This window comes from Fundulus heteroclitus, chromosome 3 (assembly GCF_011125445.2).
Source record: "Fundulus heteroclitus isolate FHET01 chromosome 3, MU-UCD_Fhet_4.1, whole genome shotgun sequence".
Classification (NCBI taxonomy): Eukaryota; Metazoa; Chordata; class Actinopteri; order Cyprinodontiformes; family Fundulidae; genus Fundulus; species Fundulus heteroclitus.
This window is the reverse complement of record NC_046363.1, coordinates 22,864,119-22,879,100: the sequence shown is the minus strand read 5'-3', so window position 1 is coordinate 22,879,100 and position 14,982 is coordinate 22,864,119. Positions and strand designations below refer to the sequence as shown.

Sequence of the window (14,982 nt, the reverse complement as noted above, 5' to 3'; positions counted from 1 at the left end):
TATGACTGGCTCAAGAACCAAGAAGTAAGCAGTAAAGTAGTTCAGTACCATGAGCCATTGTTTAAAAAAAATACAAAGGCATGTGTTTGTCTGGTTTACATACATATTTTAAAAAGTTACCTATTGCGCGAATATCATTAGAGATTATTTTGTTTTGCTGGTTGTGGTGCTATTAATAGCCACCCAAATGAAAGCTACTGTGGACATGAGAGACATGCAGCCAGTATTAGGCGAAAAAAAAAACAGTTCTTGTCTAACCAGTTAAGAATGAACTGGTTTTAGCCGCAATAGCCAAAAAGTGGGAAGAACCTTCAAAATTTCTCAGAAGAAACACCTCTATAAAAACTCCCAGCTGCATTTCAACATAACAACAACGAGCCAACCTTGACTTAAAGGTAGGATCACTGCTGTAAAATACAATAAAATAAATTAAATGCATGCTCCTTATCTACCTGTATTTTAAAATATACTATTCCAAGTAGGAAACTGTATAAAAAAACTAAAAAGTGCTGTGACAGAGGTGTAATCCAAGAATCAAAACTCAGTGTTTTTGTTGTTGGACTTTTTACCAGATGTCGGCTTTGCTCCTCTATGTGATGCTGACAGCGTGCGCTGCAAGTCCGCAGGGTAAGGCACATACGTTCCTCTATTAACAGAGCAAAATAACAAGAAATTCTGAACTTGATACTTCCAGATATGCATGTTTTTAATGGAAACATGTGGCTGAAATATTAAGGCTGTCTTTGATAGAGCTTGTTCTCTTATCAAATTATCTGATTAAGATATTTTAAATGTCATGTCTTTTTGTAGATCTTTCAGGAAAAATGTTTACATTTCCACAAGAAACCAACACCGCCAGCGTGAAGCTGGATGTATCCACACACAATTTAAATGCGGTGACAGTCTGTCTCAGGTATTGTTTCAAGACAAACTGCATAAAGAAACCTGAGGTTAAAGCAACATAACCTGTATTAACTGTACCTTTGTGTTTTTGTTTCTTTTGTTTTATAGGTTCTTTACAGACCTCCAGAGAGCCCATAGTCTATTTTCTCTGGCCACACCGTCTTCTCATAATGGCTTTCTGATATTTAAAGAGTCAACTGCCGATACAGTTAGTTTATATGTGAACAATAAAGCAGTGCAATATGTAGTGGGCTACGAGTTGAATACATGGCACTCTGTTTGTTCCACGTGGCATGCTGATTCTGGATTAGGCCAGCTGTGGTTTAATGGACAGCCTTTAGCTCAGAAGTTCCTCGGTGGATCGCAGATCAGTAAACCAATTGTTGTCCTAGGACAGGTATGTACGAATCTATAATTTTAGAATATTTAGTTGATGTAGCATAAGCTCATGTATATATTTCTTTCTTTTTTTGACTGAATTTTATTTTTACTTTCAGGAGCAGGACAGTTATGCTGGTTCGTTTGACACCAAGCAATCTTTTACTGGCATGATGGCCGATGTTCACATGTGGAACTAGATCTTGTCTCCCTGCGAGATCAAGAACTATGTGTATAACTTGAATTTCACTCCAGGGAATGTGCTGAACTGGAGGGCCCTGACGTTTGATGTTACTGGAAGAGTGTTGATAGAAGACAAGCAAAAAAGCTGTCACTACAGCCAATACACAAAAATGCCTTGTCCAAACAAGTCTGGCTACTAAAGGGTAAACGTTCTTTAGCTGTGAACATAACCAAAATACTGTGTGTTAGAAAAGGGGGGTATTTGATCTGAGTAAATTTCTAACAAAATGTATAATCATTTAAATCATGTATAACAGGTGAATATTACTTAACCAGGTGATTGAATTCAAGCAATATTTGGTAGACAGTATATACATGATTAACATACTGTATAATTGTATAGGATGTAAGTTTAACTCAGTTTAAATCAATATAGTAAATACATCTGTGAAGGTAAGTAGACCAGCAAAATTCTGAAAAATAATTAATTCACATTTTACAATACCCAGAGTATCAAAGTTAGCCTAGAGAAGACAGAACTGGTCAATGGTTGTGTAATTCAATTAACATTTGCAGTTTAAAATAAATAAACACAAACTTTGGATAAAACTGTCCTTGACTAAGTTTTTGATGCGTAGTGCCGTTAAAGCCATGATGAGAAAATAAAGGCGGATTGAATTGGCAACATGTCCCATGGGTGAGGGACCGAAAGTTTCAGCTAGCTCATGGCCGCATGTCTGCTGTTGATATGACCAACGTTTTCCCATTTGCACTGCTCTGCCGTGGATAGGTTGCTGGACAGGTTTGGCAGAGAAACTAAATGGAAAGGTGGTATAATTGCATTAAAACAATTTTACTGAGAAAATCTTTCTTTAAAATGTTATTTTGTCAACTAATTTTTTATATCAGAATTTGCATTGTTAATGGGTTGGAAAACATACCAAATGTTGTTTTGAATTGGTTAAGCTAATTTAAGCTCATTCCATGTTCTTTAAGAGGAACTTTGGTTCTTTAACTAAAATAAAAATTTTATTTCATCAAATAATGTTTTGTTTAACTCAGGATTTGCATTGTGAATGGGTTGAAACATGCCAAATGTTGTTCTAAATTAGTTAAGCTAATTTAACTCCATTCCATGTTGTTTAAGTCAGATCTGCAGTGAACCAGGATTTTCTGAATCATTCTGATGATGATCACCACTTTTATGTTGTCTTATGTCTTTTGCATGTACATAGTTCCTTAGCTTAGCTTCTTTTTTTATCTTCACTTTGCTTAGTAGTTAAGTTTCAGGAGCCCAGTAGGGAGGATTTGCTGATTGAAATATAGTGTTAATTCAGATAAACAGCATCATATAGTAATGTTCTCTGGATGTTAATTTTATTTCTGTTAATAAATTCTTGAACTTGAAGGGAAGTTGTCACTCATTTATTCTATGTGTGTGCAGAGTTTGCTGTTAAAAGAACGCCAGTGCTCAAATACATCCCTTTCAACTATTGTCCTGATATCAGCTCCCAGGCTGATATCCACTGGACAATACCTAACAGACAGATAGTTATTTATTAAACATTAAATAACTTTAAACAATGTATAATTGCACAAAAGGTGCAAGTGTGATTTCATAATTACTGTCTAAATTATTTGTTGATGGTGTCCTTTTAGAAGTTTATATTTCCATCAAACATGCATATAAGTAATTTTGTCAAATTGGTCAGAGTTGTTCATTTACTTCCTGGGACTTTGCTTTTACTTTTCTTCCAGGGCGTTGTCTTTGTTGCTGTGTTGTGTTGACATTTTATTTTACTCATAATGTACTTTGCAGCATTATAATCTTAGCCAATTCAGAAATAACAGGAATCAGGATTTTATTCAACCCTGTTTTGACAGGGACAGTTGATGTACTTTCTATGCAGTTTTACCTACCAGTTAAACATACTGAGATGGAAAACACTTGTTTAGATTTAGAATAGGTAAGTGACAAACAGATCCATACTATTGTTGAGGTAGAACTAAAACTTGGGTGTGGGGATTTTTTTTTACCCTCAATGTTTCTGTCATAGTTCAGTTTTGGCCCGGCTGTTTTTCATGTTATTTTCCAGTTACCTCCTAGTCTCACTCAGCTCACCCTCCACTCCCTCAGCAATCAGTCACACCTGTTAGGCACTAATCAGTCATAACTCACTCCACCTGCCAGTCTCTCTATATAAGCTCACCTCTGTTGGCTCCTCGTCGCCGGCTCGTCTTCAGTCTCTACCAACAATACGCCTGTCAAGTCCTGTTCTCATCAGTCTCCACTCTAGTGATGGGTTGATGAGGTGTCATGAAACGTTTCGATACATTGCCAAACTGTATTACTGTGCCGATACTGTGTCACTTAATGCTGACACCTGCGGGACCTTAAAGATCGCTACAGGCAACCTAGTTGACAGTTAACTGACACTGATTTGATGACCTAGTATACAGAATAATACAATTTAAGTCATTGTATGTTGCATTGTATTATTTTATATTTTCATTTGAATTTAAAATGCATTTAACTTTTTTTTAGATACAGTCAACAAATAATGTGAACCTGTATCATAACGTAATAACCTCTGAGTAAACATGTTGTGAATGAGGATGGTTGTGGACTGGCATTTTTCTTTACAAATCTTTATTCAAAAAATAAGTTGTTTCAACGTTTTAATATTGATTTTGTTACGCTTTTTTGATATCACTTCTCCAGGTGTAGAAACAGATGATGCTGGAGTGCAGAGAAATTGTAATGAAAGATGGAAAAGGTTCGGAAAGACTCTTTTGGTTTTTCCAGTATATCATAGGATCCTGGGACCCTCTGCTAAGTATCTGTGCACCTCCTGGATGGCATCAATTGTGGCACTTTGGGTCTGCCTGCCCACTTTGATGTCAAGATGTTGCCAAATGTTATCTAAAAAGAACAAACTGGCATTTTAGTACATGATTTACAAACAACCAACTGCTCAATAACCTGCCTGAAGTGGGGGCAGAGAGCTTTTGTGAAGACGGTCCTGGCTGGGGCTCATTTGGGGTCGTTAGATAATTTATTTCAATATTCCCAGCAGCACATCGCTTTTTTAACACAACGAAGGAACACTCTCATTTCTGAACAATTTCTTTGTGCTGCTCTTCATTTTTATGCCAACTGCAGCTTTTTAATAACGTAGGAGACGCAGAAAATCTTTCAGAGGCAGCTGTATGTTGCGCTGTCAGAAATGTTACTCAGTTATAGTTTAAAGCTGTTCCAGAATGAAAGCAATAATTTATTCTCTATCAGATTTTGACACTTCCAGCTCTAATTTTCCATTCTATGTAGCCTATGTGGTTAATATAAAGTGAGTATGGCACAAATTAAACACCTACAAGATAATCAGTGTCAACTCATTTTTAGAAGGATGGGTGAACAATGCTGGCAAAAAGATGAACATATCAGTTATTTCAATAACACACCATCCCATCATTAATTGCACATGTTGAATATAGCCAATTAATGCTTTAGTTAAGTACCGTTAAACATAAGGAAACTTTTAACCTTGCCTGGTTAAACTATACTTCATCATGATTTGCTGCCATGTCCTTTCAATGCTTTTAGTAAGCAATGCCCCACACACACACACAGACACACACACACACACACACACACACACACACACACACACACACACACACTCCCCCTTTAGTGTTGAACGAGTGAAGTGTGAGAAAACAGATCTGGGCCGTGGTACACCATCACACCAGAATTGCAAAATGGTAAAAAAAATAAATGAATACCTTGGTTTATTATAATTTGGTTTACAGTTCAGCTTGGATTTTATTTATTTTATTTACTGCGCAGCATAGCTTTGCTGTGCGTGCTAAATCTAGATGCTGTGTGCCAATGCATACGCGCGCAGCTTAGAGGGAACACTGCTTATAAACACAGTTTGGCGCATCAGTCAGTTCGAAACAGTTCCTGTATCGGTCACGTGACTTTGCCATTGTGAAACACGCATCGACGCACATCGACACAGGTTTTGCTCTGTGAGCTCGACGCATGCGCCGACACATCGGTGTTGCCAGACCCATCACTACTCCACTCACTTCATGTCTGTCAGCCAAGTTTGCTCCCTGCTTAGTTGCTGGATCTCCTGCTACCCCTGTGCTCCAAGTAAGGTCTCTGCTAGCTGCTGGATTTCCTGCTGCCCCAGTGCTCCAAGTTTGTTCCCTGCTTGTTGCTGGATCATCTGCTACCTCTGTGCTCCAAGTAAGCTCTCCGCTTTGCTGCTGGTTCTCTTGCCACCTCTGCACCTCCGGTTCGTCAACAGTCCTGCATCTCCAAGATCTCTCTCTCACTCTGCATCTTTGGTTCAACAGCAGTTCTGCATCTCCAAGAACTCTCTCGCTCTGCATCTCTGGTTCGCCAGCAGCCCTGAATCTCAAGAACTCTCTCACACTGCACCTCTGGTTTGATAACAGCCCTGCATCTGCATGAACTCTCTCACTGCATCTGCGGTCGAAAGTTGTCCTAGCACTTCCAAGTACTCATCACAAGATCCAGCTCTGTGTTCTCCAGTCTCTTCCAGTTAGCCTACTCCTGCACCCATCATCTCCTGTCCGGTAACTAACTCTGGTCATCTCATCCACAACTCAGTACTTTCAATAAACTGCAAAAGAACAAGCTCTGTGTGTGTGTGCTCTGTCCGGGTTCACGAAGACAAATCATGACAGTTTCCAACACAGGAACCAGGACCTGTTCATATTACTGATGTAGAATACTCCATAAAACATACTTGGATGTAGTACTTTTGAGTGAACCCCAAACCAAGGGTTGAGGTTTCTGGTGGGAGGGTGGAAAACATTATGTTGCTTGCTACATTTTTCTACCATTTTGCTTCAGTCCTCTTGCAATTTAAATTCCTTGACTTTCCACATTTTCAGTTTGTCAGGATCCCTGAACATGGACATAATTAGTTGATCAGACTCACTTGCGTTGTAACTGTTTTCCATTGATTCCCACCTATATTTAATATCTGTGTGTTTGTTCCCCCATTGTCGGGTTGACCTGTCTGCTCCTGTTGAGACCCTGTTTCCGAGCCTCTGTTGAATCCTGTTTTCCTTGTGCATTCCATAAGTTACTTCCAATAAAGACTCATTTTCACCATGCGCCTGCCTCCGCCTTGTTGCCATCTTGGTCTTCGCCAGCAAATCATGACACAGTTGTAATTAACATTTTTATCAGCAAGAGAGAAACTTTGATCAGGGGCTCATTATAGGAATTTTAACTGACAATGTTTGAATATAAAACTGCCTCTTTAAAATTAACTGCACTTGTCTGAATCACAATGGAAACTCACTCCACCTACCAGCCTCCCTTACAAAAGCCTCCCTCAGTCTTCTCTTCCCCGCCGGTTCGTCATCAATCTCCTCTCACTCCATGTCTGTCAGCCTAGTGGAACCGCTCCACTGAGAACGCCATCTCCTCTGCTCTTCACCTGAGCCTAGCACACCTGGAGGAGAAGAACACACATGTGCGGATGCTGTTCCTGGACTTCAGTTCAGCGTTCAACACCATCATCCCACATCATCTGGTGGGAAAAACTGGAACATCTGGGCTTCAGCACACCCCTTCGCAACTGGCTGCTAGACTTTCTCACCAACAGACCTCAGTCAGTCCGGGTCAGACACAACACCTCTGATGTCATCACCCTCAGCACGGGCTCCCCTCAGGGCTGCGTCCTGAGCCCCCTCCTGTTCACTCTGATGACTCATGACTGCGTCCACAGGTTCACCACCAATCACATCGTGAAGTTTGCAGACGACACAACGGTGGTGGGCCTGATCAGGGATGACAACGACCAGGACTACAGAGAGGAGGTGGAGCAGCTGGTGGACTGGTGCAGAGACAACAGCCTGATCCTGAACGTGGAGAAGACGAAGGAGATCATCGTCGACTTCAGGAAGAACCGGCCTCACCACGCTCCACTGCTCATCAACAACTCAGCTGTGGAGGTGGTCAGCAGCACCAAGTTCCTGGGGGTGCACATCACAGACAAACTACAACCCACAAACTCTGGACAACATTTGCATTTTTTGCACGTTTTAGCATCATTGCAGCTCATATATTCACACATTTGCATTTTTTGCACATTTTTGCATCATTGCAGCTCATATAGCATTACAAATGCTATCGGACTCCTAGTCTTAAAATTGCACAAACAAATGCATTCATGCACGAATGCCCTTGCACAATCCAATCTGTACATAAATAATGTCTCTTTTTTGTTACATTTCAATTGTTTGTATACTGTATATTTTAAATCTACTGTTTACTTCTAAATCTCTGCCACACCTAAAACTGTAATTTAACTTCTACTGCGATTTACAAAAGCTGTACGAAACGAAATTTCGCTCTGTACGCACTTTGTGCATACCGAATGACAAATAAAGTTGTCTAAGTCTAAGTCTAGTTTGCTCCTTGTTTTGCTACTGAACTCCTGCCACCTATGTGCCTCAAGTAAAGCCTCTGCTAGTTGCTGGACTTCCTGCTATCTCATTGCTGCAATAGGCCTCTGCTAGCTACTGGATTGTCTGCCTCCTCTGTGCTTCAAGTAAGGCATCTTCTGACTGTTGGATTTCCTACCACCTCTGTGCCTCAAGTTAAGCTTCTGCTAGCTGCTGGATTTCATGCTACCTCAGTGCTTCAATAAGGCCTCTGCTAGCTGCTGGATTGTCTGCCTCCTCTGTGCTTCAAGTAAGGCCTCTGCTAACAGTTGGATTTCATGCCACCCCTGTGCTCCAAGTTTGCTCTCTGTTCTGTTGCCTGGAACTTCTGCTTCCCCAGTACTACAGCAGTCCTGCATTTCTAGAACTGTCTCACTCTGCACCTCTGGTCGGATACAGCCCTGCATCTCTAAGAACTCTCTCTGGTCCTCCAGCTCCTGCTCCTATCTACACCCCAGCTCCTGTCCGGTACAGCCTCTCTGGTTTCCTTCATCCACTACTCATATTTCATTCAATAAACTCTCATTAATAAGCTCTGTGTGCATGGTGTCTGTCCTGGGTTCATCTTAGAAAAATCATGACAGATATAACTTACAACTGAAAATTAAACAAAATCGTTCTTCTCTGAGATTGTCAGCAAAAACAAGAATAATGCTTGTCTTATTTGCCACAGTTGACAGGTTAACAAACCCTCCTGTGACTGTGAAAACTGAACTCTCCCTCTCTCACTCAATTTAATCTTGTAAATAAAACTTTCGGCCCAAAATTTAATTTTCCCTTTACTGACGTAAACAATGTGAAGTGAGGAGAGAGATAGAGAAATTTTCTGATTCTCGCTTGTTTTCTTCTCCCGGATCGTTTATATTTCTCCCCTCTGTTGCCTCCGATTCCTCACTCTCTCTCTTGGTTCCTCTCCTCCTGATTACTGTAATGTTCAGTTATGACACCCAAGCACCAGACCGAGGTTTTGCTGCTAACACTTTATTTTAGGACAAACAAAGCAGGACAGCTTTTACAGACTACCACCACTCCTCCCCCCGGAAGCCACACATTTCTTCCGGTATAACCCCAACAAAGTGCAACTGCACTTAGCAATAATGTCTAATACGGATCATTACAATCAATTTTATTTATTGATTACATTTACAGTTTTTGATTTTAATTTTTACAAAGGAAATGTTTATTTACACATCTTTATTGTGTGGGGAAAAAAAACACCGTCAGACCGCCATCACATTTTTCATCTTTTTATTAATTAATATTGAGTAATCATTAATAAAAAGTGGAAAAAGTTTCAAAGCATATATATAAAAGAAGTGAGAAAGTATTTTATTTGTTACATCATAATATCAGTAGCCTAAATGGTGATCTAGAAGTTCACTTTTGTGATGACATCTATTCACTTTTGATTGCTGCACGAAATGCTTCTCACGTTCAAGGCTGGTGCATAAAAGCACTAAGACATGTAGAAAAACAGATCCATTGATCTGCAGCCAGCTGCTTCAAAGCCCACACATCCAGGGTCCAATTTACCTTTCAACACTCCTCTATTATTCCCCCAGAGCTGTGCACTGGACCGTGCTGTGGCCCAGTTAGTTTTTTTTCCCCACCTTTTTTCCATCTTATGTTGGTCGTTTTGCAAAAAAAACACTTGCTTTATACAAGCAGGCAATACCATTAACACCGACAGGTGATTGCGCATTAATGTCAAATATATAAAGTAGTAAAATGACTGGCGACTAAAAATAAATAATAATCAGGTAACATAGGTAACATAAGCTCTCACTCCGATGTACTAATTCCTGACCACATCCATCCTCATCACTCCCACAGAGAACCTCAATATCTAAATCTCTGCCACTGCCACCTCTACCTCCTGTCTCTTTCTGAGTGCCACTGCCTCTAAACCATACAACATTGTTGGTCTCACCGCCATCTTGTACACCTTTGCATTCATTCTTGCTTATACTTGTTTATCACACAACACACCTGACACCCCACAACCCCTTCCAACCTGCCTGGACACATTTCTTTACCTCTTTTCCACACTCACCTTTGCTCTGAACTACTGACCCTAAGTACTTAAAATTCTCAAAAAACAACCACCAAAGAGACAGTTTTTTCCCCCTAGGCTGTCTCTCTGATGAAAACTTAATGCTAAGTTCAAACGGCAAGATTTTAAAATTTTCCGCTGATTTTCAAGTCCTGAGAGACACCCCACATAACACTAGAAAATCGTAGATACAACAGGTGTGCCCATACACTGTGTGGTGTCCGGTTAAACGTCAAGCACAACACACCACACATATATTTCACACAGGAACATTCAGGTGTCAGATGGGAAATCTTTCAAAACCTCTAGAGATCAAATGTGGGTTTAGATTAAATAAAGATGGAAAATAAGGAAGAGCAATGGCGATAGTTTGTGGGCTAATTTTAACAGAGAAAAACATTACAAAACTAAAAGTCATTAGTTGAAGGAGTGGAGACAGAGTGAACGGAGTCTGTAAATCTGCTGCACTATGATTTATAGGTGAGTTGTTTCTTTTTTCCCTCACCTCACTTTCTGATTGGCTACAAGTCAACAGGTTGCATGCTCGTTTGTCCTCGGTGAATACGACAGACACTAGGATATCGGACCAAGACAATCTAATACGTTGAATATCCCTGATCCCGAAGGAGTCCCGATGTCCTTCCGAGCAGACTGGATCACTCTTAACAAAACACACATTGCAGGAATATCTCTTAAAATTATCTTAAGATAATTGGGTTTGATATTTGGGACATATCGGTTCGGGAAGATCGGGACATCCTACTGAATGAACCTGGCATAACAGTCAGTGCCAAGATCTTTACCATACATATTTGCACTGATTCAACCTTGTCTTCCTTTTTATGTTTAAAATCTGTCCATCCAAAGCAAAGTGGAACCAAAGTCAAATTCCTTGTTTTTTTGCCCAAACTTGACAAATAAAGCTAAATTTGACATTCCCAATGTTGTATCTGATTTTGTATCTGTTGATATTTAATATTTGCCAATAATTTCCACAACAGGATAACAGCAATATTATATTATTCTTTTAATCTGGTCAAGGTTCAGTAGAAGTCTCAGTAGTCATTAGGCTGCAACCTATGTGCTTCATTATTTTTAATAAAACTGATTTTTGAAGATAGCTGATGCCTTCATTTTTTGTAGAAACATGTATGTATGCGTATTGACAAGAAAAAGATTTCTTCCCTTTTTGTATAATTGTACTAAAATTGAGAAGAAAGCAGAACTAGAGTCAAAGTCCTTGTTGTATGAACCAACTTGGCGATTAAAACCTTTAAAGCTGATTGTGTTTTAATTAGTCAATTATAGAGCTAGCCACAACCAATTTTTGCTAATTTTCAATAAACATGAAAAATACAAGATTTTCTCTGAACATTTCATATATATTTGCCTCTAGAAAATTTAGTAACAATTAAATTTTTGTTACACAATTAAATTGATATTTTGTAGCAAATGTTTCTATAACATCTCTATATTGTGTGATAGATGTAAATGAAATATAGTTACTATTGGGTTAATCATTAGAAGAGTTAACTTCAGAGGGAAGAGGAATTTGTGTGTAATGAAACCCAGACACAATATTGTAGTGCAAAAAAAGTGAGATGTATTACATTGAGCAAAATAAATAAATATATTTACAGTATTTACAGTGAACACAATCATGAAATACAGTTATTTCAGTCCATTGTCCATAACCCCATTAGGGTATTGATAAAGGGTTTGAAAAAAGCCCAAAGAGTCTTTGCAGGGAGAAATTAAGTTTAGAAATAAATTGAAACTGCAAGATTCACCTGAGGCAAACCTGCATCCTCTGATTGTCTCATCATGTGCTCCAGCCAATCTGCATCAAGTCTTCATCTTTCTTCAGCCAATCATCCTGCAAAACTTTCCTTATAAAGCTCTACAACCATGGATTCTCCTGCTCTCCGGCTGAGTTGCGACCCACCTCCACCCCATCTCCTCCTTCATGCTCGCAGACTCCACCTAGCTGTTTTATCTCCTTTGGCATCCACCGTCAGTGTCCGGACCCCAGGGGGAAGACTTCACTAATCCTAAAATGAACATGTTTTGAGGCAATTTCCTGAACCAAATGCAGAATCATTCAACCAGTTAAAGTGAAGAAGGTTTATTTAGGAGTTGAATCCACCAAGGTCAGCTCAGCATTTACAGAATTTGCTTCCGGGTATGTCTACAGAGGAGAGAGATGAGTCTGTAAGGGGGCAGGTGCACAAAATGACAGAAGGTGAGAAATTACTTGGCCGTAGTTCGCAAGAGTGGGGGAAGGAGTTAAGATTCAGGGTTGGTGGAGAGGTAATGGTCCAGGGTCCGAGAGAACCAGAGTGAGTTCTGGTAAGGTTGCTTTCTTGGAGTGAGCAACACGCTGGAGAGCGGGCAGGCAGGTAAAGGAAACTGAGGTCACCACAAAGCTGCAACGGCAGCACACAAGTCTTTCTTTGCAACCAATCTGAAGGTAACTAGTGATCATCCAAAAGGGTCTGAAACACAGGAACAAAACTATCCTGAGACGGAGATCATAAAGGCAAAGATTCTCACAAAACCCACTAACACTCGAGAACTGGTTGGAACACCATCACTGATAATCATCCGGTGAATAGTGATGATGCTGCAGGTTCTTTTAAGCACCAGTCAGCCTGATCAGGAGATTTGCTCCAGGTGTGCAGGAACCAGAGCTGATGGGACTCTCCAGCAGAGATCTTCTCTAAAGCAGGAACTCATTCATACAAGGAACCAAACACACCAGAATCCTAACATGAACACCCAAGCTCATAGACATTTCTAGCTTTCACGTCTTCTTCTGGGATCCAAGTGGCAAATAACTTTTCTGATTTATGTCAATAAATCTTTCTAATTGCCTCTTCCGTCTGTGTGAGTGTTTCCAGGTTGAATATATCAGTTTAAGTGTATGTATCTGTCAGGGATGCAAGCTGCTGTGCTCTTTATTGTACTGATAGGAAATAGGGGTCAAAATGCTCCTCAGAATTCAGGCTCTATGTAGCTCGCTGTCCAAGGAAGGGAAAGGAAATCACGAACCAGGCTACAGCCTGGAGAGAAGAGGAGATTGAGGAACTGTCAATAGTTAAAGAAAAGTTATTGACTTTAGAGAGCGTTTAATTGGTACCAATTAGATGAATTTCTGTTTTATCAAAATTTAGTTTAATAAAGGTTGCAGTGCTGTCACATCCTGCTAGAGAAAGGTGTGAATGCACCACACAACCGTCAACAATCTGTGCATAGACCTGCATACCTAACATAACATGGTTATTATTTTCTAATAATTACCATTATTAGAAAATAATATATATATATATATATATATATATATATATATATATATATATATATATATATATATATACACACATACACTTTTTTTTCAAAGGAAAGCCACTCCATAGGGTGGGTCCTGATATAACTAGCTACGCCCCTGCTTACAGAGTGTCAATTTGCACAGGATAGGTATATAATGTTGTATTATGTTCTACTTCTGGTCCGCTTCACTTACAAGATGAAATACCAAATGCTGCTATCTATTTTGGGAACCCTGGGAACTTTCATATGATTGGCTCAAGAACCAGGAAATAAACATGGGCTTGGCTTGAAAGGAGAAAAACTTAACTAAGACATTGTTGATGGAGAGGACATATTGTTTTTGGGGAATAATACTTCCATCCGAGGTGACAAATGAGAATGATTTAGGTTGATTTTACAGTGAATATCTTACTTATTGCTTTTAAAGAACTAGTCAAGCATCCGACAAAAAACCTCATTTGCACAAGAAGCACAAATAATTACGAGACACATATATGCAGAAAGGTAAACATTTGAATACTGGTCGGGTGCAGTTAGTCTGTATTTGTGAGCATCAGTATGTGTGTCTGAGTTAAAGTTTATATTTCCGAGGGGCTCTCCAGAGGCCATTTGTCCTTGGTCTTATCCGGCAGCCAACAGTTCAGAGAAACCTCCACAGATGTCAGCAGGGAAGGTGAGGGGGGAGCAAGGGATTTGTGCGATGTCACCATAACAACTCAGGGAGAATTTGATAGTGGAAAGTCTGATTTGAAAAACAGAATTTATGAGAACAAGCTGAAACCAACTTTTCCTTCAGCTTTAGAGTCTTTTTGTCGCTGACTCCTGGATCCAATTCCAATATTCCAATCAATGGGCTAGTTAACATTCACACTTCCAGGTTTTATCCAATCTCACCTCTGTGTACCACCACCGCGGTCAGCTTATCAAGCCGTCCGTTTTGTTCATTCAACACCTTAGTGATCACGTCGACTGCCGCCGGCAGTCTCATCAAGGCCATGTTGACCGCCAGCAGCTTCTGAAGGTGTTGATACATTAAATATCCTCTGGGACCAAAAAAGGGGAATCCAAGTATTGCAAATCCGAATAGGTAGACATCTTCTATGTCCTCAACAGAAAGAATTGAGAGGCACACCGTGGACCATTTCTCCCACAGGTCCAAGATGTATCCCGCAAAAAAAGTTCCGTCGGGACAGGCACGCTCCCCGGTCCTTTGCTTTCCAGTTGAAAAAAATTGATCAATAGCGTTGAGAGACCAGCTGACGTAAGCCATAATTTCCTTAGAGCTTTCGGTTGCCATCTTCTAACACGTTTATCCCTTGTGGGGTTGTGAGGGGTGCTGGTGCCTATCCCCAGTTGTCAATGGGTGAGAGATGGGGTACACCCTGGACAGGTTGCCAGTCTATCGCAGAAAGTTACCTATTGTCCAATTATTAAGTGATTATCATTAGACATTACTTTGTTTTGCTGGTTGTGGTGCTATTAATAGCCACCCAAATGAAAGCCACTGTTGACATGAGAGACATGCAACCAGTACTAGCTGAACAAACCAGTTCTTGTCTAACCAGTTAAGAATGAACCGGTTTTAGTCACAATAGCCAAAAGGTGGGAAGTACCTCCTCAGAATTTTTCAGAAGAAGCACCTC

At 40.0% G+C, this 14,982-nt stretch overlaps 1 protein-coding gene across 1 annotated transcript; it reads left to right on the top strand.

The window, feature by feature from the left end:
- The first annotated feature begins 326 nt into the window (after positions 1 to 326).
- On the top strand, positions 327 to 2,076 carry LOC105926390 (serum amyloid P-component). Its single transcript, XM_012862695.3, is given in 5 exon segments — positions 327 to 395; positions 573 to 627; positions 811 to 913; positions 1,012 to 1,300; positions 1,401 to 2,076. Coding segments are annotated over 4 exon segments (711 nt in total). The 5' UTR covers positions 327 to 395; the 3' UTR covers positions 1,665 to 2,076.
- The last annotated feature ends 12,906 nt before the right edge of the window (positions 2,077 to 14,982 follow it).